This window comes from Neurospora tetraspora (genome assembly GCF_033439725.1).
Source record: "Neurospora tetraspora strain CBS 560.94 chromosome Unknown B0H65scaffold_1, whole genome shotgun sequence".
Lineage (NCBI taxonomy): Eukaryota > Fungi > Ascomycota > Sordariomycetes > Sordariales > Sordariaceae > Neurospora > Neurospora tetraspora.
In genome coordinates, this window is record NW_026944383.1 from 6,689,761 (window position 1) to 6,713,181 (window position 23,421).

At 53.8% G+C, this 23,421-nt stretch overlaps 7 protein-coding genes across 7 annotated transcripts; 3 read left to right on the forward strand and 4 right to left on the reverse strand.

Annotated features, from left to right (window-relative positions):
• Positions 1-98: 98 nt before the first annotated feature.
• On the forward strand, positions 99-926 carry B0H65DRAFT_505666 (Shr3 amino acid permease chaperone; the record flags this gene model as incomplete). The annotated part of the gene is made up of 2 exons (XM_062828004.1): positions 99-192; positions 331-926. 2 exons carry the CDS (start codon positions 99-101, stop codon positions 924-926), a joined length of 690 nt encoding a protein of 229 aa, XP_062687196.1.
• A 1,257-nt stretch (positions 927-2,183) lies between these two features.
• Positions 2,184-5,513, reverse strand: B0H65DRAFT_505667 (glycosyl hydrolases family 38 N-terminal domain-containing protein; the record flags this gene model as incomplete). Its single annotated transcript, XM_062828005.1, has 2 exons — positions 2,184-3,560; positions 3,618-5,513. 2 exons carry the CDS (start codon positions 5,511-5,513, stop codon positions 2,184-2,186), a joined length of 3,273 nt encoding a protein of 1,090 aa, XP_062687197.1.
• A 2,481-nt stretch (positions 5,514-7,994) lies between these two features.
• On the reverse strand, positions 7,995-9,892 carry B0H65DRAFT_59378 (uncharacterized protein). Its single transcript, XM_062831145.1, has one exon. It carries the CDS (start codon positions 9,682-9,684, stop codon positions 8,293-8,295), a length of 1,392 nt encoding a protein of 463 aa, XP_062687198.1. The 5' UTR covers positions 9,685-9,892; the 3' UTR covers positions 7,995-8,292.
• Positions 9,893-12,157: 2,265 nt separating this feature from the next.
• Positions 12,158-16,918, forward strand: B0H65DRAFT_453187 (muts domain V-domain-containing protein). Its single transcript, XM_062826136.1, has 3 exons — positions 12,158-13,499; positions 13,626-14,454; positions 14,515-16,918. Exons 1-3 carry the CDS (start codon positions 12,546-12,548, stop codon positions 16,566-16,568), a joined length of 3,837 nt encoding a protein of 1,278 aa, XP_062687199.1. The 5' UTR covers positions 12,158-12,545; the 3' UTR covers positions 16,569-16,918.
• B0H65DRAFT_517126 (60S acidic ribosomal protein P0) lies at positions 16,899-18,297 on the reverse strand. Its single transcript, XM_062828673.1, has 3 exons — positions 18,012-18,297; positions 17,181-17,941; positions 16,899-17,121 (listed from the first exon to the last, which is right to left on the reverse strand). The coding sequence occupies exons 1-3, from the start codon at positions 18,183-18,185 to the stop codon at positions 17,115-17,117; spliced, it is 942 nt and encodes a 313-aa protein (XP_062687200.1). The 5' UTR covers positions 18,186-18,297; the 3' UTR covers positions 16,899-17,114.
• A 232-nt stretch (positions 18,298-18,529) lies between these two features.
• Positions 18,530-20,598, forward strand: B0H65DRAFT_486180 (uncharacterized protein). The gene is made up of 3 exons (XM_062827688.1): positions 18,530-18,657; positions 18,710-20,142; positions 20,201-20,598. The coding sequence occupies exons 2-3, from the start codon at positions 18,803-18,805 to the stop codon at positions 20,556-20,558; spliced, it is 1,698 nt and encodes a 565-aa protein (XP_062687201.1). The 5' UTR covers positions 18,530-18,657; positions 18,710-18,802; the 3' UTR covers positions 20,559-20,598.
• On the reverse strand, positions 20,468-23,291 carry B0H65DRAFT_59472 (uncharacterized protein). The gene is made up of 3 exons (XM_062831147.1): positions 22,655-23,291; positions 22,421-22,484; positions 20,468-22,358 (listed from the first exon to the last, which is right to left on the reverse strand). Exons 1-3 carry the CDS (start codon positions 23,065-23,067, stop codon positions 20,745-20,747), a joined length of 2,091 nt encoding a protein of 696 aa, XP_062687202.1. The 5' UTR covers positions 23,068-23,291; the 3' UTR covers positions 20,468-20,744.
• Between the last annotated feature and the right edge of the window lie 130 nt (positions 23,292-23,421).

Consider the following 23,421-nt stretch of genomic DNA (forward strand, 5'->3'; position numbering starts at 1 on the left):
TCCACAAGCGCAACATCCTTGGCCGAACACTCGCATTTCTCTGCTTCAGACACCGAACCCAATAAAGCCACCGTCCGAGTTCACGAGCATCAGCTACAATGTCGGAGAGTCACTGGGTAGACTGGAATAAGAACACGCAGTCCAAGGACTATCGTGGCTCTGGTTCCTTCTCAACCTTCATCATCATCGGTCGTATGTTGTCAACTTTCTTTGCTTCCAATTTGCTGCCCCTCCCCCTCCATGATCGTCACGGTTCCCATTCTATGGGCATAATAGCTCTTTAACCCCATCGTGCGATCGGAAGCTTACGCTAACATTTGCCTACAACAGCCGTCTGTTTCTTCCTTGGCATACTCTTCGCGCAGTTTCCCTATGACTTCCCGTTGCTCTGGACCTCGGAGCCCGTTCAGGCCACGTACTACGACTTCCTCGAGACGCACGTCAAGTTCCTCCACGCCTCGCCTCCCATCATCTCGCGCATCCTCAACATTGTCATCTTCGTTGGCCTCCTCGGATTTTTCATGAAGCTCTTCCGCCCTGCCGAATCCAACGTGTTGTTCGACGGCGCATCGCTCATTCTGTACGTCATTGGAGTCGGCGTTTACACAAGCAACATCGTCAAGGGAATGCGCACCATCACTGCTGGCATCTGGGACATGGAAGACTTTGCTGGTATCAAGCACGACGGCCCCGTCTCGGGCGAGGTCATTCTCGGCAGGGAGGATACCATGAAGGTGCTCAGCGCTAGCAACACCATTCTGGCCATGGTGCTGGTCGGAGTCCTTGTCTTGCAGGCTGGCCAATGGTACGCCGAGTCTAAGGAGAAGGACGATTTTGCCAAGGGCGAGAAGAAGGACAAGAAGAATGGTGGCCAGCAGCAACAGCAGCCGCAGCCCCAGCAGGCGGAAGATAAGAAGTCGCAGTAGAAGTGTTGCTTCGATTATTTGGTGGGCTTGTTCTGGGCGCCGAGCGAAAGGGTGTTCATCGGTGCCGTCGGACGACCTGATGGTCCAGAGCCTCAAAGCAGGCAAGGTACGGAGGTGGAAGGCAATGGGACCGAGGTGGAAGGCATTTTCAAAAATTGGCTTTTTGACCGGTCAAAGAGATACATTACACCTTCGGGATATACTTGCACGCATTCAAGTATCTTCAAGACACCTGTGGATCGAAATTCGAAACATTTCCAGGATCAAATAATCCCTAATGGACTCTAGCCGACGTACTTCTAACTCATTACGAGGCATATCACAGTTTTGCAACGGCCTTTCTTAACCAAAGCGAACGATATTGAACTGTCCATATTCGGCTGATTCTTACGACTACTCGGAGGGTAATCGAAATGAGCGCAAGGGCTACGAGATGGCACAAGGACAAGAAGTTTTGGTCTGAGGGGGAGGATTGGCAGTCCCTTAGATCTGCTGAGGCTTTTGAGAAGAGGAGAGGGTTCTTGGCCTGGGGTTCTGACGAAGTATGACCTCTAACGAGACATGGGGGCAATTGGAATTAGATTAGCGTGGCATCATGCGAAAGATGTATAGCGTTCGATCCTCTGTACAGGTCGTAAACATTCTCAGCGTTGAATATCATCCATCATCTTCCACTTTTTGCTATGCCATTGCAAGTGTTTCGAGTCGAAAATGTGCCAAGTGCCTACACATACTGATAAATAGGCAGCCATATATGGTGACAACAGTTCAAGCTTACGAGACACAGTTACATGAAGAAGATAATTTTTTTGAACTTAAAATGTTCAACACACTTGGTTTGATCATGGAACCTGATGGCTAGTGATACTATCGATCGTCACTCCAGATACCCTAAAAATACAATCTCCAACAGTCCTGATCTGGCCCTACTTCACCATGGCTGACGCCTTCCCCTACTCTTTTTCTTTCTTCCACGCCGTTTAATGGGGTTTCACCATCACCCTCTTTTTTTCCCTCTAGCTCTCCTAGGCACTATCATTTCCCTTACTTGTTCTCCCACCTCTTTACTAAATTGACTCCCATGGTTCCCGTCATCATCAAAAGTTTCATAGCAATCATCGCATCGTTATAGACATCACATCACATCACTCCAACCATTTAGTTTCCCCTCACCCAACACAACTCCATACCCCATCCCTCCTCACCAGCCAACAGAAGTCGAAAGACTCCAACAGACAGACACACACTCCCAACAGCTCAAGCCAACTCCAACCGATAACTAGCAACCTCAAACGGCCTCAAATCAACCTCAAACCTCCCCTCCGCCACATCAAACCCGCTCACCTCCTCCAGCTCATCCTCCAGCAAGTTAACTTTACTCACCCTCTTAACCGGCCACCTCGTCTCGATGGTTCCCCTCGCGCGTCCACCAAGCGAGTCGTATATCCTCAAAATCACGCTCTGTCCCTTCTTCTTCTTCAGCGGACTTCCGTCGTCGTCCTCAACAGAGACGTCCTCGTCGTCTTCGGCGCGCTTGATGGTGTCGAGGATGAGGGATGGGTTGGAGTTATCGGTGAACCAGACGGGTGGTTCCTGTTCGTCGAGGGCAGCGAAGGAATGAGGGGACTCGAGGAGTTTAAGCGGGTTATTGAACTCGTAAGCTTTGCGGACGGTCATGGCGCCTAGCGAGCCCGTGTGCGGGAAGACGGCCCAGCGGATGGTGTGCGTGCCCATGTCTGCGTGGGCGTCGGGGGCTTTGGGGGAGCGGAGCAAGGACAAGCGCATGAGCGAACCGGTGGTGGCGAAGCCGTATTTGGAATCGTTGAGGATCGAAACGCCGTAGCCGTGTTCCGACAGGTCGGCGAACTTGTGGCAGCAGACTTCGAACTTGGCCATGTCCCAGGAGGTGTTGTAGTGGGTTGGGCGGCGGACGATGCCGAATTGGGTTTCGTACGAGGCTTCCGTGTTGCGGATGTCGACGGGGAATTCGACCTTGAGGAATTTCATGGTTTCGTGCCATTCGACGGTGGATTGGACTTCGACATAGGACTGGAGCTCGTTGACGGCGGCTGAGAGGCTGATGATGGTGGAGATGTGGGACTGGTCGGAGATCTTGGTCTTGGTGATGACGCTGACGCGGTACGTCTTCTCCTCGTGCACTTGGGTCTCGCTGGACTGCAGCTCCTTACGCGTGTCGAGGTGGTAGATCTCGACGTCCCAGGCTTGCCAGTAGAGCGGCTTGTCGTCGAAGATGACGAATTGGTTGGCGCGCTGGCCTTCGGGGATGATCTCGCGACTGTCGTATTTGTCGTAGAGGGACGTGATGGTGCCGGCTTCGACTCGGACCTTGAGTCGCTTATTCTCGAGGACGAAAACTCCGTTGGAAAGCTTGTGGAGTTTGACTCCATCCTCCTCTTGCCTGATTTCGTACTGTTGGAGCTTAAGGAGAGGTCCTACACCCTTGGCAAGGGCAAAGTCACCCTTGGAAATCTCGACAAGTTCCTCGCGATACCATGGTAGAGTGTTGAGGGCAATGCCGCGTTCCATGCTCGTGGTTTCTACTTGGAAAACGCCCAATGCCTTGCAGGCATCCTGCAAGAGCCTTTCACCAGTCTTGAAGATTTGCGCATATAGCTTTAAAAAGGAAGTTAGTAATGTTTCATCAAGAACACTGATCAACTCTAGACATACCTTATCCGAATCATCATAGCACATCTCAATTGAGCTGCCAGGAAGACAATCGTGGAACTGGCAGAGCAGCGTTGCTTCCCACATCTCATCGATTTCCTTCTTTGGATACTTGTAGTCTTTATCCTTGAGCGAGGCAATCGTTGCGAGCTGCTCGATATCCCTCAGCACAAACTCAGCTTTCCGGTTGAACTTCTTGTTGTTCGCTTGCGTGGTATATGTTCCGCGGTGCAGCTCGAAGTACAGCTCGCCAAACCAGGTAACGAGGGAATCAGCCTTCCGCTCGAGACTATCGAAAAAGTCATCCACCGAGCCGCCCAAGTTCACGCGCGGTAGGAGGCCAACGGTGTCACTGATACCGCGGCAGCGACGAAGCTTCTCTAGGTGCTGCCACGTAGGACCACCGCCTCCATCTCCCTTGCCAAAGACGAGCAAAGACGTATGGTCTTGGTCCAGAGACTTGTGTTGTGACATGCTGCGCTTAACGTCGCCAAAGTGGGCCTCGGCGGTGTATGTCTCTGAAGGGGGCATGTGGCAGATGACCTGCGTGCCATCGAGGGCGACCCAGTTGAAGGTTGTGTGGGGGAACTTGTTGATGTTGTTCCAGCTCAGCTTCTGGGTTAGGAACCGAGTCATGCCAGCAAGGCGGCAGAGCTGGGGTAGCTGGCTGGAATAGCCGAAAGTGTCGGGCAGCCAGAACGTTTGTGACCTCTTTCCAAAGTTGCTCTCAAAGAAGCGCTGGCCGTACAAGAACTGCCGGACCAGAGACTCGCCGCTAGGCATGTTGGTGTCGTGCTCAACCCAGCTACCTCCGATAGGATGGAAACGGCCCTCAGACACCTTCCTCTTGACACGTTCCCAGACATAGGGGTATAACGTCTTGCACCACTTGTATTGCTGTGCTTGTGAGCAAGCAAAGTTGAGCTCTGGGTAGCGGTCCATCAGGTCACACTGGTTGGACCAAGATCGAGCCACCTTGCGCTTGGTCTCATCCCAGGGCCATAGCCAGCAGCTGTCAATGTGACAATGGCCGATACCAAAGACAAGCGGCTCCTTTCCCTTCTTCGTATCGTATACCCTGGCCGAGTCGACGTCCGGACCAAGGTACTGCTGAGCAATCTCCCGACACTTTTTAAGGGAGTCTTTATTGCCGAGCTCAAAGGCCTCGATTATCTCATTGCACGTCTTCAGCGCCTGATGCTGCTCCCACGACTCACTGGGGAACTCGCGTGCTGCATCGCCAATGATCCAGATATCGATGTATAGCTGCCGGGCATCGGGGTTCACGGCCACGATCTCGGCCTTATCGAGACGAAAGTGCTTGTTCGGGTCAGGGGGCTGGATGATATCGCCCCCTCCCGCAGCACCGAACATGCCATTGCAGGCCATCTCGATATAGATGGTATGTTCCTTTCCGTCACGGAACGAGTCTGGTAATATCCACTCGGTACGCTCACCACCGCCCGTCAAGCCCTGGAGCGGCTTGCCATCATGCGTCCAGACCATGCCCTCGTTGTTGGCGTCCCAGTGGAGTTCGAGTAGCCTCTTATCGCGCAAGTCCTTGGGGACCGTGAGGACGACCTTGAACCAGTGGGTGGACCAGGCAGGACCGAAATGGGCGCCGACTTCTGTCTTTCTGAACTCGTGCTTGACGGCCTCGTCAAAGGTTGGTCGATCCTGGTCGGGGGCATCCCAGACGGACAACTTGACATGGGGCTCGCCCGAGGCGACGCCCTCGTACATCATGGCATTGAGATTGTTGTTTTCCCATTGTCCTTTTGCGTAGAACTGACTGATGCGATCCTTGTAGATGTTGGTGATGTTTTGGCCGACAGGCTTGGGTGCGCGTATCGGGTAGGCCGAGATAGGCTTGTTTTGGGTTGCTGATTCCCCGCCCATCTTGATATACCAAGGGTGTATGGTGATTGGTAGGGAGTCGAGTAGTCGAGAGGGGGATGGGGGGACGAGGATTCTAGGATCTTGCCGGGAGAGCGAGCGTAGATATAAGCTGGTGAGATAGTGATCGTAAGAGAGGAACTAGACAAGGTAGGCTTAGAGGTCGTCGGTAGGTAATGTAGTATGGTCAAGCGTAGGTCATAACACGACAAGTCATCCACAAAGTATGAAGAAAAAGAAGATTAAAAGCGTCTGTTTGGCACACGGCTATATTTCTGACGAAACTAACGAATCTGCTGTACACATTGGAGCCAACGGACGGTATTGGTATTGGTATCGTATGGCTTCGGGACGCGAGTGTTGTCTTTGGTAGAGGAGGTGACGGCCAGCGAACAAGTCTGCGGGGGGGTCAATCGCGGGTCGAGGGTCGAGGCGGAGGAGGAGCAACTACTTGGCGCCCAGAAGCCCCCAAGTAGGAAGGGAAGGAGGAAAAGAGGAAATGCTTGCAAAAGGACGGACCTGGACCGACCGACCGGGGGGTTGGTTATCGGATCCCAATCTGCCCGCCAATGTTTCCTCGCTGTCTGGGTCCGTGTGAAGTGCTGAATGGCAGGCTGGCGCAGTCGGGCTGCTGGTCAGGGTCGGTGGTGTGTCCAATCCGCTGAGGTGTCGCTTGCCCTGTGCGCAGTGCTGAGCTGTTCCCTCGTCTCGCTGTCAGGGCTGAGGGTTGTGGCCGGGGTAGATCCACTGCAAGCCACGCCTGAAACATGCACCAGAAAAACAGCAAGTACAGGGGGCAAAGGGGACAAATGCGGGGAAGCCATGTTCACCATGCCCTCACTTTGATAATTTCAGTCAACTCCATTCTTCCTTCCTTCCAGCCTATGAGGTGGCGGGGGAACAAAGGCGCCTGCACTCTGCAGCAGAAAGATGAAGTGAGTGCAACAGCCTCTTGTACAGCAACAGCCAATTTGGACCCCAACATGTCGTAACTTATACAAAGTTTTGAAATGTCGATGCATTACACGCATTACACGCATGCGGTCGATCCAGCTCCTTCAAACGACGAGGAACCACGACAACACGCCTAGCCGTCGACAGTTCCCGTCCCGTTTCAGCAACCGCGTTGGCCGACCATACATGGTGAAACACACTACATTTTCTCTGAACTAACATGATCTTTTTTCTTCCATCTTACCTCTTCAAGGTAAGGTTTGCGAACTCTCCATCCGAAACAGCCGATCAGATACGCCTCCGTTCGTTGATACGAGCCTTGTTCTCGCCTCTTCTCTCTACATACAGGTATCCGTCCCGAGGATTTGGCCCCCCCGAGCCCCCATTTGGCCCCCATCTCCATCATGGGCTTGGTTTTTGATATTGGATATTTCGGAACGAAGATCAGACAACCAAGACATGGAATGGAACTTTGACAACATATGACACATTGACACACACACAGAGAACGATAACTATTTCAAGTCATCCTTGATCAAGTGCTTCCATCCTACAACTGAAAAAGATCCATGATCGCCAAGTCGCCCCCATCAAACACAGATCGATGTCTTTGAGGTCTTGGGTCTGCAGTGGTGGGTTCCAGACCCGATCGTCGCTGTCGCTGTTTTTTGTCTCATTGTCCTGTCATCAATGTTTTTGTGAAACGAGACAAGGAACAGAGAACACAGAATGGACCAAACAGAGAAAAAGTAGGGAAGCGGAAGGGTTCAATCTAATCTAGTAGGAAGAATGGATCTAGAAGGGTTCTGCATGCTGTCTTGTCTCGTATGTGTCTCGCCTCGCTCGTTCGTCGTGTGCGTGTGCAGATTCTTCTGTATCACCACCACGCCACCACCACCACCTCGAATTGTTGTCCCCCGGCCGGCATGATTTGTCTGTCTGTCTGTCTGTCTGCCTGCCTGCCTGTCCTGTGTTGTCAAACAGACAGACTCCAGAGACACGACTACAGACACGACTCGGTCACTCGAGTACAAGTCCGTGTTACCATGCAATTTTACTTTTTTTCTGTCTGTTGGGGGGGATGAAAGGGACGAAGGGGGGGGGGGGGGAATGGGGGTAGTACCACCACCTGTCACAAGACACCACGACACCATCTATTTCATTGTTGGAATCACAGGTGGGCAAGGGCAGGCAAGGGCAGGCAAAAGGCAAATTGATTTTCGTTACGACTAGGTTTCATGTGTAGGTGGGCAGGTAAAGACAAGGCAAAGGGAAATTGATTTTCGTCACTGCTGGGTTGAGTGTTTGTGTGTGTGTGTGTGGTTTCGTCTGTGTTGTGTCCATAAAGTAGCGTAGTTTCATTGCTACTATGTGCAAGTGAAAGGTGAGCTAAGGTAAGGTAGAGAGAGAAGTATGCTACGCTATCATCCAAGCAATGTACGAAAGGAAAGGTGTTATGTGTGTGTGTGTGTGAACTGTGAAACCCCGGAATCAACTCCGCCACCCCGACCGTGACCTTGACCGTGACTCCGTCCCATTATTCCCAAAAACACCCCGGTGTTTCCCCCCCTTTCCCTTCGCTGTACCGTACCGTACCGACCTGAACCGAACCTCGAAGCAAACCGACCGACCGACCGACCGACCGACCGACCGACCGACTGACTGAGCTGGCTAACAAAATTCTCAAAGAAACAGACCAATATTGCTCCAGTCCGTGTTTCTATATGGTATCCCATCCATCCATCCAACATGTCTTCCACCATAGTACATAAAAACAAGAAAAGTAAACAAGCAGAAGAAAAGGCTGAGATATCTAAATCGCCACGCTTCACGAAATCTCGCTCGCACCTCTCTTCCTCCCCGCGCTTCCCGACTCCGTCGTGCCCAACTGGACCTCCTCCGATCCCATCCCCTCCGGCGACATAACAACAGCATCTTCCACCTTTGTACGCTGCTGCTGCTGCTGCTGTTGATGTTGATGTAAAGACGGAACAGCAGTCACCTTCATCTTAGGCCCTTGGTCGTTACCATAAACGCACTCATACACCACGTTTTCCTCCTCTCCGCCTTCTTCATCCTCATATTCCTCCTCCTCTTCGTCATACTCTTCTCCTTCGTAATCATCCTCATACTCATCTTCATAGTACTCCTCCTCGTCCTCCTCCGAACTCTCCTCGCTATCGCTCTCATCCAGGTTCAACACCCCCAAAAGCGGGACGTCGATCCGAGCCAGCTGCGACTTGATCAGGTTATCCGCGATGGTGAACATCTGCGAATCTTTGTCTTCGGTCTTGGTTTCTGGCAACTCGTCCCCGTTGCCGCCGCCCAGAGCAAAAATGGCTTCGGCTTGGTCCTGGAGGGGATCGTGGACTTCTGGTGATGGCTGGGGCACTACCACCTTTCCCTTCTCTGTTGCCGTCGTTGTTGTGGTGATAGCAGCAGCAGGAGAAGTAGGCGGTAAAATCCCAATAGGCACATCCAAAACCCACCTCCTCACCACCTTCCCCTTTGTTACTTTTCCCCCGTTTCCTCCTCCTCCTCCTCCTCCTCCTCCTCCTCCTCGGAGGCGCTGCCTCTCCCTCTGCTCCAACCCGCGCTTAAACACCCTCTTCTGCTTGCGCCGCCGCCGCTGGATCCGATCCCGAATATACCAGGCCACCACCAGCATGGTCGCCTGCATCATCTCCTGGCACTTGGCGCGCTGCATGTTGGCCCACTGCTGGCACCGCTGCTGCTGGAAGTTGGCGATGGCTTGGCAGCGTTGTTGGTAGTAGGCGGCGATGCGCGAGGCCATGGCGAGGGATTTGGGGTCGAGGGTGGGGAATGTTGTGGGTTGTTGTGTTGGATCATCTGTTCCTGATGCTACTGCTGGGGACGTTGTCTTCATGCCAAAAAATGGGAGATTTGTCTGTGTCTGTGGTGGTGGTGGTGGTTGTTGTGGTACGGGAGCGCTGCTGCTGGACTGCCGGGAGGATACGGGGGTTGGCTGTTGTTGTTGTTGCTGCGCATCTTGCTGTCGCTGCTTCTGTCGTTGCTGTTCCCGTACTTGTTGGGCATGCGCGGCAAACATGTTGAAGAAAGCTTCTTGTTGAGATGTTGTTGTTGTGGTTGTTGTCTTGGACATATCGGGAGACATTGGGCCCTTGCCGAACAACGGCAGCTCCGGCGGAGGTGTCGCCGGAACGTGGGCTTGGAACGGATGCGGCATCGGTGCCGTCATCACGGTTATTATTTAAGTGGTGAGTATGTGCAAATATTCGTTAAATGTCGTCGAGTGATATTTTGCTCGTTTGAGATACTCGTCGCCAAGTTCGTTGGTGATACAGATATGTTGGAGTAGCTGGGGCGATGTTTGGTAATAATAGTGGAAGCTTATTAATACCAAGGAATGTTATCGTACGTCGTTGGCAGAATGTATGGACAGCTGATCTTATAAGATAAACCTTGAACAAGGGATACGAAGAGTTGACCACGTTAAAACAAACAGAAATAGTCTTGAGTGAAGCCCTACGGAGGGTGGGGGAAGGAAAGGAGGTCTGATTTATAACTCAGGCTGACTACACCTGATGGTTGGCACCTTGAAGACAATCACGACTTAAACGTCCCTCGGGCCGCATCCTGGACCCGGACGGCCGCCTACGACGCGCATGCTAGATTAAGTGGGTTCATGTTATTTTGACGGCTCATCATATTTTTTTTTCTTCCGGGATTTGAACTTGGAAAGGGGGGGTGACAGACGGGCGGACTGTCAGTCCCAAGAGAAGTGTGTTTGGCCATGATGTTGCTGGTGCAGATGGTGGAGTGAAGGGTCCTGAGGGAGGGTTCTAGCCGAGTGCCCAGGCCCGAGGGAGAGTCTGCGTTGTTTTGGGACGCTACCACCGCTACGACTTCTGCCAACGGAGCTAACTGGTGCTCGCCAGAAGCCGAGAATAGGGTAGGAGATAAGGTGTGGTGGACGGGGGTCGGGCAGGCGGAGCTGATGAAAATGGTCTGAGAAAGGGTTCGGCAAGGCTGGAAATGGTGGCAGAACTGGTACAACATGGGGTCAACATGGGCAAAAATCGGTCGATGCCGATTACTTGCCGGCCAGTGGCCACCGAGGCCCATCCATTCACAGCCAGGCCGAGGGGCACAATCGGGCCACATTCAGTCAGACGCGGGCATTGCAGTGGCAGCTAGTGGCAGCAGTGCATACCGGGCCTCATCCCGGCACCCCTCCTCCCCGGCCTTTAGGTTTCTCCTTTACTCGGACTCCCATGGTGATGAGCATCAGATAACATTTCCACTCGATTCGCATCATTGGGTTCCGGTAATCTGCGGTTGACTCCCGTCCGGTTCCCAGTTTCGGCTGACACGTTGTTGTTTCGTTGGCGTTGTTGGTCTGGTCGTTTTCAACTCGTCTCTTTTCTGTTGGAGTCCGTCCGCACACATCATCGTCCTTCGGAACAGACTGCCGTTTGGTTGCAGCGTCTAGATCGTTGCGAGATCCGAGCGTCATCAACAACGCATCATCAGGTACTGGAAATGAGAAACCAAAACACCTGGACTGTCTCTGGTGGTCAAGGCTGGTCTAGTCGGATCGTAGATTCAGCCGTGACCATCCTGCTGGTGCCGGTGTCCGTAATCAAAAATGGTAAGCGTATGTAATCAAAGATGAGGCACAACATCCTTCCAGTAATCTCCTTTGTCCCCGTCCCAAGCCGTCGTTCGTCCGTTGGTGTCCTACTCTCAAAGGCGAAACCGAACAGATCAGTGATGGGTAAAACATGGTGTCGCTTAATAATGCGAGACTTGAATCACCAAACCACACGCTGTGAGCACGGGGCGCGGGTGGCCCAGACTCGGACATTCAGTAGGGTGCGCGACGGGTGTGGCTTGCGCGTTTACCCATCTCGCTGAATCTGTTTCGCTTCATTGCTTCTTGTTACGGGCGTCAACCCGATGGAGAAATGAACCGGAAAATGGTAATGCGAGACGTCTTGTAAAGGCCCTTCTCCCAGAGCATGAATCGGATATGTAATTCCCTCCTTCGTTGGGCGACCTTCTGATTGTGCTGGCAGATGGGCCGATGAGCTGTCGTTGAATGCCACATGGAAGGAACCGGTCTCGCAAAAGTGGAATCGCTCCCAGTCAGTCGGGTTATATCGTGACATAGTCTTGCGGGAGCGGATTCCGGGAGAGGCAAAAAAGCGAAGAAACAAACCGGGGGAAGGACAAGTCATGGCCCCAGTCTGAAGCTCCCCGTTTATCGCCGAGTTGATTCCTCGCAAGTTCCATATTAAAGCAATATTATCGGCATGCATTGAATGGCGACACGCAACCAGGTTCCCCAGATCATGTCGTTCAAAATCGGTAAAAGTCGCGGCCAGATTTGAAAAAGACGAACTGCTACAGTAGCGTTGTTGACCGGGGATTGTCCACGAGCACTGAGCCGAGACCGAGATCGGGGTGTCGGTGTTAGTGGTTCTCCGTTGCCTGTTTGGTGGACTGTTTGTTACATAGTGATGCTGGGATATCAACATCGGGCTCGTCGTCGTCCTCCGTATCAACACCAAACCCTGCAATCAGGAAGCTTAGGTCCAGGCCATCTCCAGCGATCTCCGAATGGTTTTCAGGCACAACCAGGGAAGGTCCCAGCGCAAGCATCCCCACAAACAGGGGAGGAGCGACAACCTTACGGGATGGGCGTTGGATGGCGCGATGGCACCCCGACCCGAACGGGACAGCGGAGAAACAATTGTCCCCACTTTACCTTTGCACTTCAGAATCAACTGCCAGGTGCTGGAGGGGTCCATTTTCGGCCATTTGCACCTGATTGTTGATGATTTCCATGCCATTTTTGTCTCTTTTTTTGTCACTATTCCCACCCTCCTACAACCCCCTCTCACGACATTGATCACGCCTCGTCACGTTGATCGCGGACCTTGACGGCAAGTATTTGAAGAAGTATTCTCGGAACTGCGCGCCATCCTGTGCATACTCTCATACTTGGTCGCGTCAGTACCGCACGTTTCCCGTCTTCGCATTCCAAGGCCAACCAGGAACCATCGAAAAGCAACAGGCCATAATCGCCGATTCTTGATGCTTCCCCCGCGCCCAAAACAGGTTCCGCGCCTCTGGATAGCGTCTCTCGGCCAAAGCTGTCGCCCATGCGTTGTCAATAACATCCGAACCACTGTTGGACGTTGTCGTGGTGCTGTCAGTGTCGGTAGATATGTGACCACTCAGACCTCGCGACCTTCCGCCGGGCCTAGACCCCCCAGCGTGCTACTCGCCGTCCCCGCCCGGCCCGTCATCGACATCACGCCGTGTTGTCCTCGACTGTTTCAGCTTCAGATTCGCGGCAAAAAGACCCGGACCGTTGTGCAGTTGAACGATCTGCCCCTTCCGCCCGTCGTTGAATCCGCGGTCAACGGCCCTCTTTTAGTGGTGGAGGAGTCAGTCCAGGAAGAAGGCACCTCGACGGCTCGCCGCAAAAGGATCAAAAGGACGATTCTGCAGCTGGATCAGCTACCCGTGTCTCAGACTACCCTAACTTCGGATCCGATCCTGGATGCCCAGAGAGATGAAAAGCTAAATCTGGACATAGAATCTGCCAAGGTTAAACGGGGCAGGCGGAGGATCGTCAAGTTGGACGATTTGTCCACTACGCCTGTTGCTGTTGTCGACGAGGCTCTACTGCCCGTAAAAGAAGCAACCGAAGAAGCAACTGAAGAAGCAGACGAGGTAGAGCAAGATGAGCCATCAACCCAGCGTAAAAGAGGCAAGACGAGGACGGTCAGGTTGAAGGAGATCCCTCAGGGTGCCCTCCTTCCCGACGAGTCTTTCCCGTCACCGCAGCAGGAAGACCAAGAACCGGCTTACCCAGCAGTAATCCAACAGCATCGCCAAAATATGCAAAAGTTTGACAACTGCGTCTTGCTAACGCGCGTGGGAGGCTTCTACGAGATATACTTTGAGCATGCCGAGGAGGTCGGCCCGCTTCTGAACCTCAAAGTCTCCCAAAAGAAAACGAACGGCGGCCCTGTCCCAATGGTAAATCTTCTCCGTCTGTCCTTGTATCCATGTGTGTCTACTATGTCTCCCCACCGTGGCTTCCCAGTCGGCTCTCAAGTTAGTTCCCCTATTTGCACTTTGTTCTGATCATAGACCTTCTTCTAGGCTGGGTTTCCTTTCTTCCAACTTGAACGTCACCTCAAAGTCTTAGTTCAAGACCTGAATCGCCATGTAGCCATAGCGGAGGAGTACAAGAACTCACCTTCAGAGCAGATCAAATCGGGTGGTTTGATACACAATCGCAGAGTGTCACGTATTATTACTCCGGGCACTCTGATCGACGAGAACTTCATGGACCCGTATGCAAACAACTACATCATGGCCATACACCTGCCTTCGGTCAAATTGGAGGAAGGCACGAGTTCTCAAGAAGCCTTGAACTCGGGACAAGGCCAAAAGAAGGAGTCCCTTATAGGTCTAGCATGGCTAGACTTATCCACGGGCAACTTCTACACCCAGCAGACAAGTCTGATATCCCTAGGCAGTGTCCTCTCGCGGGTATCTCCGCGAGAGATAGTACTGGACAAGTCACTGGAGTCTGCTGAAGGACACGATATCTTGTCCGTCTTGAACGAGGAGAGATATCCCTTCACCTACTCACCGCAAGGCGAGGATATACAAACCCTCAAGGACTGGGCGCCGATGCTGGACGCAAAAATACCTGCAGAAACAGTAATCAGATTCACCGACGATGAGATCAAGGCAGGCAACATCTTGCTTCACTATGTCGGAGACCGACTTCAGGGCTTGAGCATGAAGCTTCAACCGCCAACACGCCATGATAACATGCAAATCATGGCTATCGACAAGAACAGCATGCGATCTCTGGAGATCAAGCAGACCATAAGGGACGGCCTTTTTGCAGGAAGCTTGTTACATGCCATGAGACGGACGGTGACCAAGAGTGGCGCGAGACTGCTTAATGAGTGGCTCAGTAAGATACCCCTTTACCCCTTTTACCTACGTCGATAAACAAACTCACTGACCGACGTAGGCGCCCCCTCAACGTCCCTCTCGGTAATAAACTCCCGTCTCGACCTCATAACCCGCTATATCGAGAACCCGGACCTCAGCGACGCCATCACGGTCCTCCTCCGTCGCTCCCACGACACCCAGCGTCTCGTCCAAAAATTTGCTCTCAACCGCGGTGACGCCGACGATCTCCTCCGGCTCGCCAGCACCATCAAAGCCACCGAGGACATTGTCAACCACCTCAAGTCCACCATCTCCTCAGACAACCCAGACAACGGTTGCTTAACCAAGCTAATCGACCGCATAAGCCTCGAGCAACCGCTCAAGCTCGCCAAGCGGATCTGGGACGCCATCGACGAGGAAGGACTCGTCCAGCAACATCAGCTCGAAGACAGCGAGACAGGCGAGATGCTTGCTCTTGCGCAAGAGATTGTTAAAGATGAAGGGACGGAGGAGGATGGTCGTGCGCTGTTACCCAAGGGGGCGACGGCAAAGAGTAATAGGGCCAGAGCGGAACTGACCCAAAACCAAAATCAAAAGGAAAAGGATATGTCGAAAGACAACAACAAGAAAATGAGTCTAAGGACTTACTACGGCGAAGACAACCAGGTCTGGATCATGAAGCCCAAGGCCAACAGGGCGTTGGCCAAGCTTCACGCCGAGCTGGAGTCGCTTCAGGAACAAAAGGAGAAGCTTACCGAGGAGTTTCGCGCAAGGTATGCGGCGCCGTCGCTTACGCTTAATTGGAAAGCTGGACTGGGCCATGTTTGCCTTGTTAGAGGGAGGGATGCTCGACTGGCAGCAGCGGGAGGAACGAGTCATCGTAGTCGCACGGCAGGAACAAGTGCTGCTACGACAACATCCACCAACAGCAGCAGCAGCAGTAGCAGCATGTCCGACCCACTAGACCTCATCATCCCCGATCCCATCCCAGACACCACCACCACCGACGCCGACCTCACCGACCCCGATGCTGACCTCGACCCCAACCCCGAGCCCGTCCCAGAACCCGAATCCCTCTCCACCCTCCGCACCCTCTCCGCCACCCGCACCACCCGCACCTTCCACCACCCCCTCTGGACCTCCCTCGGCGAATCGCTCGACCACGTGCGCCTCCGCATCCGCTCCGAAGAAACCGCTCTCTTCTCCTCCCTTCGCTCCAACGTGGTGACCTTGCTGATCAAACTCCGTCGCAACGCTTTGGTGCTTGACGAGCTTGACATCGCCACCTCTTTATCACGGTTGGCAACGGAGCAGAACCTCGTCCGCCCCATTCTGCACGATTCCTCCACCACTACCAACGGTTCTCAAGGGACGGGGACGGGGACGAGGACGGTTATAGTGGGAGGTCGCCACCCCACCGTCGAACCCTCCCTCCTCTCACGCGGGATGACGTTTCAAAAAAACGATTGCTTGGTTGGGTCGCCGGGGCAAGGACGGATCTGGTTGATTACGGGTCCGAACATGGCTGGTAAGAGCACCTTTCTGCGGCAGAACGCGTTGATCACCATCTTGGCGCAGATGGGGTGTTATGTCCCCGCGGATTATGCGGAGCTGGGTATTGTTGATGCCATCTTCAGCAGGGTCGGGTCGGCGGATAACTTGTATGCGGACCAGAGCACGTTTATGGTGGAGATGATGGAGACGGCGGCAATATTGCGGCAGGCGACGCCGAGGAGCTTTGTGATTATGGATGAGATTGGGAGGGGGACGACGCCGGAGGATGGTACGGCTGTGGCGTTTGCGAGTCTGCATCACTTGTTGACGGTGAATAAGTGTCGGGGGTTGTTTGCGACGCATTTTCATGCGGTTGGGGATATGGTGAGGGAGCAGGGGATGATGGTTGAGGATGGTGCGAGCAGTGCGAGTGCGAATGGGGGCGTGGCCATGTATTGCACGGATGTGGAGGAGGATGAGAGCGGTGGGTTTGTCTATGTGCACAAGCTGCGGAAGGGCATGAACAGGCAGAGTCATGCTCTGAAAGTTGCTCGCCTGGCTGGGCTGCCAGAGCCGGCCATCAAGGTCGCTCAGCAAGTGTTGGCGGCTCAGGGAGTTGTAGCCTCGGAGTCACGGTAAAACAAAAGGTTCATTAGAGTCACGGTTGGAAACTTGTAGCATGGGAAAAAGTTTGGTTTGTTCAAGGATTTTATTGAGAGGGTATCTGAGAGGATCTAGATGCATCTGGAAAAGTAGAGTTAGCCTCTGTATACCCCATTTGTATGATAGTTGTAGAGCAGGACAAAAATCGGGGGTGTTTAGGAGTGTCTCATAAAGTAGTTGTTTGTGATGGGTTTTCATCAATGATAATCAGGGTTAAAAAGCTCTTTGATTTTTTCTAATCATCGACACTCCAAGGGAAGGGCAGGAGAGGTGCTGGGAATGAGAGAAAAGAAAAGACTAACCTGATGGATTTGAGAAAACAAGCAGGACATTTTCACATGTACCCGCACAGTTTCATCAAGATTGCAAACAGACTCATCAGAAGGAGACCACCAATATGATGTGCTTAATTGAGCAGCAAATGATCTATGTAGCTGAGGGCCAAGATTATTCGTCTCTTTACCCAACCTAAACCAACTTTGCCGCCCCTCAAACACTTCAATCAAGAAGTCAGGGAGACATTTAGTCGCTAGAGAAACAGTTAGCTTGGACGTCATATAACAAGGGACATTATCAGGGAATACGCACAAGAGACCGCCGAAGCCGCCATCATCCTCATCAGACTCCTCCTTCTCCTCCTCCTTCTCCTCGGCCTTGCCAGCGGCAGGGGCAGCCTCGGTGGAAGCGGCGGGAGCGGCGGAAGCATAAGCGTCGGGGTTGGCAATGCGGTCCTTGAGCTGCTCGATCTCGGGCCAGCTGATCTCGGTCTCGACAGCGACGGCAAGAACCTTCTTGTAGGCGTTGACGACGGAGTGGATGACGGAGGGAAGGGTGGGGAAGTTGAGAGCGAGCGAGAGGCTGGCAATGGTGGTGATGGCAGTGGAGAAAGCCTTGAGGAGCTGCTCCTCGGAGATGTCGAGGACATCAGAGGGGAAGGTGTTGCCCTGGTCGTAGACCTGAGCGATGCCCATACCGTAGGTGAAGGGAGAGATGTTGAGCATGTTCAACAGGGTAGCCTCAGAGGGGCCGACCTTGGCGCCAGCCTCAACGAGCTTGAGATCGGTGGTGATTTCAATGGTACCACGGGCGATCTTGGTGGGGACACCGAGGGCCTGGAAGAACGAGGTCTTGCCGGGTTCCATACCGGTGTTGCCGGCGGGGATCCAGACATCGGCAGGGGCGATAGCACCGGCACGGGCGGGGGCAGCGACCTTGTTGGCGAGGATCTTGTCACGGACCTCCTTGAGGTCGCCGTTGGTGAAGACGAAACCAACGTTGCCCTTGACGAAGGGGAGAAGACGCTCGTACTCGGGGGTGTCGACGACGAAGGTCTTGAGGGCACGGCGAACCTACAAAGCAAACCGTGTTAATTTCTGGCTTTCCGGGATCGCGACAGTCTTGCGACAACGGTAAACGTACCATGGTGTTCTTGCCCATCAAGACGACAGCCTCACCGCGGAGGGACTGTCTGATCTCGTGCATCTGCTGAGAGCTGACATTGTCGACGGAGACGATGAAGATGGACCGGTAATCCTCCAACAAGCCCTTCAGCTTGTCGAAGTAACCGGCCTTGTTAGCAGACTTGCCCCCCATATCTTCTTTTTAGCACGAAGGCAGGATGTTTAAGGGCAAGAGGAGTTCTCTTGATTGATTTGGTGGTGAAATTGGAGTTGGTATGGACCGGAGGAGAGATTCTGGAAGCCGGACAAAATTTCGGGCGCGCGCAATTGACTTCGTTGATCCGTCTGTGGGAAGCGAGGGGTGAGTGTGGCCCGTGCTGCCGTCGGGGTGCTAGGGCTTGGGTGGGGCTGGCCAATCAGGCAGTCAGAAACAAGCTCTCCGACTCCGCATTGTTTCTGTGAATGTGGTCTTGGCAGGTACCCCAGTACAAAATCGTCAAAATGGCATGAGCCTCAATCAAGCTGCAGTGAATGGTTCGTCTGCTGTACAGCCACATGTGGCTCAGCAAATAAGTCAGTTCGAGACTTTCTCAAAGTTCACTCTCACTCATCAAGCACTGCAGTGACTACCCGGAGTGAGGCTGCATCACGACTCTGAATATCAAGTTTGTATTACCTTAATCATGCATCAAAGCTCTTTGACTAACAATCTCACAGCATCATAGTCGAAGATCCAGGAAACAACTGCTTAACCTCAACATCAAAGTTTGATATCCGTCATCCACAGCCTCTAACATCAACATCATTATAATGGCTTTGCCATACCACGTCCTCAAGGTGTGCGACGGCATCGTATTTGCCGCTCGCGGAAGCAGCATTCACTCATTCGACTCCAGCTTCAACCCCATCTCAGTATGGAAGTACCCCGTCAAGCAGCAAGAGACCAACGGAGAGAAAGCCGAGAGTGAGACCCCGGCTCCTACCGTAGAGGCCGAAGAGTCACCCGCTCCAGAAGGACCCCCTGCTAAGAAGAGGAAAGTGGAAGATGGCGAGGTGGCAGCTGTCACGGAAGAGAGCAAGGAGGAATCCAAGGAGGAAACCACTGAAGGTCAAACTGAGACCAAGACTGAAGGCCAGACCCAAGAAGTGAACAGACGCAGCAGGCGGCAAAAGCAGAAGCAAAAGACCGAGGGCGGTTGGGCAAAGAACAACAAGGCTGTTCTCGAGAAGCCCTTTGTCCAGGGCATGTACCTCACCACCGACGGCCGTCATCTTGTTGCCATTACCGGATCCGACAAGACCATCTGGGTGTTTGAGCACGATGGAGCCGGAAACCTCAAGCAGCTGAGCCAAAGAGCCATGCCCAAGCGTCCTTGTGCTCTCGCCCTTACTCCGGACAACAAGACCATCCTCTCGGCCGACAAGTTCGGTGACGTCTTCTCCCTCCCTCTTCTCTTCACCCCTTCTGAGCCCACGGCTGCCGCCGCCGCTGCTGCTACCACCTCCGAGGTCGCCACCCCCGAACCCACCCCCTCCGCTCCGGCCACTCCCGCCGTCCCTACTCCTCCCACCACCGACGTCGCCAAGGCCCAATCCCTCTCGGTCAAGCCGCAAGCCAACGAGCTCACGGTGCACACGCTCCGCAACCTCAAGGCGCTGGAGAACCAGAAGCGCCACCTGGCGCGCCAAAAGGCAGCCAAGCTCGCCGCCGCCCTGCAGGCCTCGCAGTTCGAGCACACGCTCCAGCTGGGCCACGTCTCCATGCTCACCTCGGTGGCCGTGGCCGTGCACCCCGGCCACCCCGGCCGGACGTACATCATCACGGCCGACAGGGACGAGCACATCCGCGTGAGCCGGGGCATTCCGCAGGCGCACGTGATCGAGAGCTTCCTGCTGGGCCATGACGAGTTTGTGAGCCGGGTGTGCATCCCCGAGAAGCGCGGGGATGTGTTGATCAGCGGCGGCGGTGATGATGACTTGTTTGTGTGGGATTGGGTCAGCGGGAAGCTGCTGGGCAAGGCGCCGGTGTTGGTGGAGGTGAAGAAGGCGCTTGCCCCCGAGGAGGCGGAGAAGGTCACCAAGGTTGCTGTGACGAGGATTTTCGATGTTCAGCAGGGTGAGAAGACGCAGATCTTTGTGATTTGCGAACGGTATGTCATCCATCCCTTTGCAAAATGTTGTGGTGGGTGTAACGGCTAACACAAATAGCATCCCCCTTCTTCTAATTTATACCCTCACCTCCGCCAACACCCTTCAACATACGCAAACCCTCTCCCTCCTTGGCAACCCGCTAGATGTCGAGTACCTCAAGGCCGAGTCCAAGCTCCTCGTGTCCATTGATCCCAACACGTCGTCCGAAACCCAGGAAGAAGAGGCCAATAATGGCGGTGTATCTTCTATCCTCGCTCTGTCGTTTGACGATTCCGAGTCGAGCTGGAAGGTGACTACCGGTGGTCTCAAGGTTACTGAAGCGGCCGAGGACGAGAGCAGCCTGACTCCCCAAGATTTGCAGAAGCTTCTGTATACCACAGAGAGCTTGAGGAAGACGAATAAGGATGACGAGTAAGTTTGGAAGAAATCACCGGATAGATAAAATTGACTAGAGTACACTTTAAGCCTACATCGTATGCGCTGGATTCCTCTCGATTTGATCGCTCATTGGCATCTCTCTGCCTAACCCAATCTACCTCTGGTTTCGCACCTATCCGCTTTGATCAAAGAGCCTCAGCTCCCACCCCTCCTCCAGTCTCTCTCACCTACCAAACGGCCAATGGTGATGATGTGCCATGGGTCCAGGTCTCAATGTATTCGGCCTATTTGGATCCCAATGATTCACCCACGGCAATGGGCCTCCTCCTCCTCCTCCTCCCATAGGATCCCCCATCCCTCCTGCCGTCCCATTCGGTCTGCCCCCGCCGCCAGCTCCCGCTGCGGCCCACGGTCTCTCCATGCTCGGCAACGACCTGCCTCCTGCGTCCATCCTGCCCATTCCCATTCCCATCCCCATATAACCACCCATCCCAGGCGGCCCTTGAAGCCCGGGACTTTGGTACTGGGTCTGGTAGAAATCCTCCTCTCTCCTCGCCGCCATCTCCATCAACACCGCCGTCACGATCTCTGGGTTCTGGTGCAACCAGTCCCCTGCCTCCTCGCCCATTTCCTTTTCAGTTGTCATACCCTCCCCACCACTATCCCTTCCCCGAGGTCTCTTCCCATTGTCATTAATTCTTTCCCCGTTGTTACCATTACCCCTATTTCCACTTCCACTCCCATATACATACCCACTACTCCTGTTCCTCCAAGGCTGCAAAAACCCCACCCTAGCAAACACCATCTTCAACAAGGGGTCGCTCTCCGGCAGGCCCTCCCACAGCCGCTTGCACAGGAATAGCACCTGCGGCACCGCCGCGTCCGTGCCCGCGCTCTCCAGCATGTCGATTGCGTGCCGCGCGATCTCGGCCTTGAAGTCGTCCAGAAGAAACTTATTGGCGAGGATGTATACCGACAAAGTGTGTTCGTAGCAGAGGAGCCAGGTGCGCAGGTCGGCGGGGGTCGAGAGGCGGGTGTTGCCTTCTGTTAGGTATGAGTCGGAGTTGGTTGAGAATGATGGGGGCTGGTTGGAAGAGGAAGATGAGGAGGCTTGAGCGGGTGGCGCGGGGGGTAGGGTTTGGTTGGCGGCAGGAGGAGGTGGTGGCGGTGGAGGAGGAGGTGGCGGTGGAGCTGCTAGTCTTGCGCGACCACGTCTCCTATCGGCAGCTGCTCCTAGGCCATCGCCCTGCAAAAGTCTTTCGAGGTAGGGCCTGTGGTGGTATTCGGGGCCGGGAGGGTGAGGGAACGGTGGTCTTGTTCCGGTTGGAGTGTACGGGGCCCCGATACCGGGCGGCGGTACCGGTGATCGGGGCGCATGGCAGGACCAGCAAGGAGGACCGGGTTCGACGACACAGCGGGGGCAGCCGCAGTTGGGCCGGTGACGGCCGGGATGTTTCCCGTTTACGCGATCCCATTCCCGCTGCCGTTCTCTTTGTTGACGACGGCGTTGGCGCTCGCGCCGGCGTTGAGCGGGAGCGGCGCTGAGGTCGGTGTCAAGCTCGGAGTCTTCCGAGTTGTTGTTCTCCGAATCTACTCCGCCGCCGCCGTTGGCTTCTACGGAGCTGTCTTTACCTTTTCCCTTTTGTTGGTCGGGGACGAGAACTGATGAGGCGGGCTTGATAGGCTCGTATTTCCCTTCGTACAAAAAGGCGATCAGGTAATGGAAAATTGCTGGGTCTTCTTCGGGTAGCTCGATCGACTGGGTCTCGGATTCTCTGAAGTTGCCGCAGAGTGCTTTTTCGAAGTATTCGACTTTTAGGAGTATGTGCTTATGGACCTGTTTTTGCGCGATCAGCCAGTTATCCCACAGAAAAGTTCAAGATTGATACTTTAACATACGTAGAAGGTTTGCGCCCGAGGTGCCTCTCCCACCCGAAGTGGTACAATGGTTGAGTTATAGCGTCTGTGTATTTCCTCTCACGTTAGCAACACTCTCTTGTCATTTGATTCCAGGAAAGCCAATTCTCTGAGTTCGACCTTTCGAACACCAGAGACATGACCAGCTCATGAATTATACCGCCAGCCGTCACGAAACCCATATAAATGAAAATCGAGTAAAGCGTCCTGACTCACCCATCAGCAGTACTCAACCAAAGATCCTCCTTCGGATTCAGCGCCGCCACCCTGTTCCTGCTACTCGACTCCTCCGGCATCGACTCCAAAACCATGACATCAGGCGCACGCGATCCCGGTTCCCTCATCACATCGCCCAGAGTTTGCGGACGTCTCCTTGTATTTTGCTGGCCTTGGTCTTCACTTTCCTCGACATTTGCGCTTGACTCTTCGTTCCTGTTGCTGTTGTTGCCGTTGCTGTTGTTATTGCTGTTGCTTCCTTGGCCATATTCGTTGAGGATATCTTCAATATCTCTCATACTGTTGCTGCTACTCTCGCCGTTGATCGTATTGACTCTCAATTCAGAATTCGACGAGCTGGCCTCTGCGGTGGCAGAGACACCACCAGAGCCTGGGGAATTGTGTTGATCCATGTGTGAGACGGAGATGAAATCTAGGTTATGCTCTAGTTGTTGTCGAAAAGAGGTGGACAGGTTGGTATTTCTTTTTCATCAGCGTCACTTGTCGTATAAATGGAGGTTAGCTGACAGAAAGAAGCAAAGAACGAAAGAGAGGAGGGGCAACGGAAAGTGGGAGAGCTGCGGCGCGCAGCGAGAGTAAAAAGAAAGGGACTGGGATTCCTAGAGCATTGATGACGGAACGCCACAGCCGCGACTAGACCGTACGTGACTGGGAGTAGCTTACACAAGCTAACAAGAAAGGCAAGGCACCTTGGTTTTGTTCATTTAAAATTCCGCATGAAGGCAGACGACACACACCAGGGTAGG

Bases quoted from the DNA above. Each gene is read 5' to 3' on its own strand.
- B0H65DRAFT_59378 (XM_062831145.1), bottom strand. From the start codon at position 9,684: ATGACGGCACCGATGCCGCATCCGTTCCAAGCCCACGTTCCGGCGACA.
- B0H65DRAFT_453187 (XM_062826136.1), top strand. From the start codon at position 12,546: ATGCTTCCCCCGCGCCCAAAACAGGTTCCGCGCCTCTGGATAGCGTCT. The intron at 13,500-13,625 runs GTAAATCTTCTC...ACCTTCTTCTAG, and splicing joins ACGGCGGCCCTGTCCCAATG to GCTGGGTTTCCTTTCTTCCA. The intron at 14,455-14,514 runs GTAAGATACCCC...TGACCGACGTAG, and splicing joins ACTGCTTAATGAGTGGCTCA to GCGCCCCCTCAACGTCCCTC.
- B0H65DRAFT_517126 (XM_062828673.1), bottom strand. From the start codon at position 18,185: ATGGGGGGCAAGTCTGCTAACAAGGCCGGTTACTTCGACAAGCTGAAG. The intron at 17,942-18,011 runs GTACGTTTACCG...TTTGCTTTGTAG, and splicing joins TGATGGGCAAGAACACCATG to GTTCGCCGTGCCCTCAAGAC.
- B0H65DRAFT_486180 (XM_062827688.1), top strand. From the start codon at position 18,803: ATGGCTTTGCCATACCACGTCCTCAAGGTGTGCGACGGCATCGTATTT. The intron at 20,143-20,200 runs GTATGTCATCCA...TAACACAAATAG, and splicing joins ATCTTTGTGATTTGCGAACG to CATCCCCCTTCTTCTAATTT.
- B0H65DRAFT_59472 (XM_062831147.1), bottom strand. From the start codon at position 23,067: ATGGATCAACACAATTCCCCAGGCTCTGGTGGTGTCTCTGCCACCGCA. The intron at 22,485-22,654 runs GTGAGTCAGGAC...GGAAATACACAG, and splicing joins TGGTTGAGTACTGCTGATGG to ACGCTATAACTCAACCATTG. The intron at 22,359-22,420 runs GTATGTTAAAGT...GCGCAAAAACAG, and splicing joins CTCGGGCGCAAACCTTCTAC to GTCCATAAGCACATACTCCT.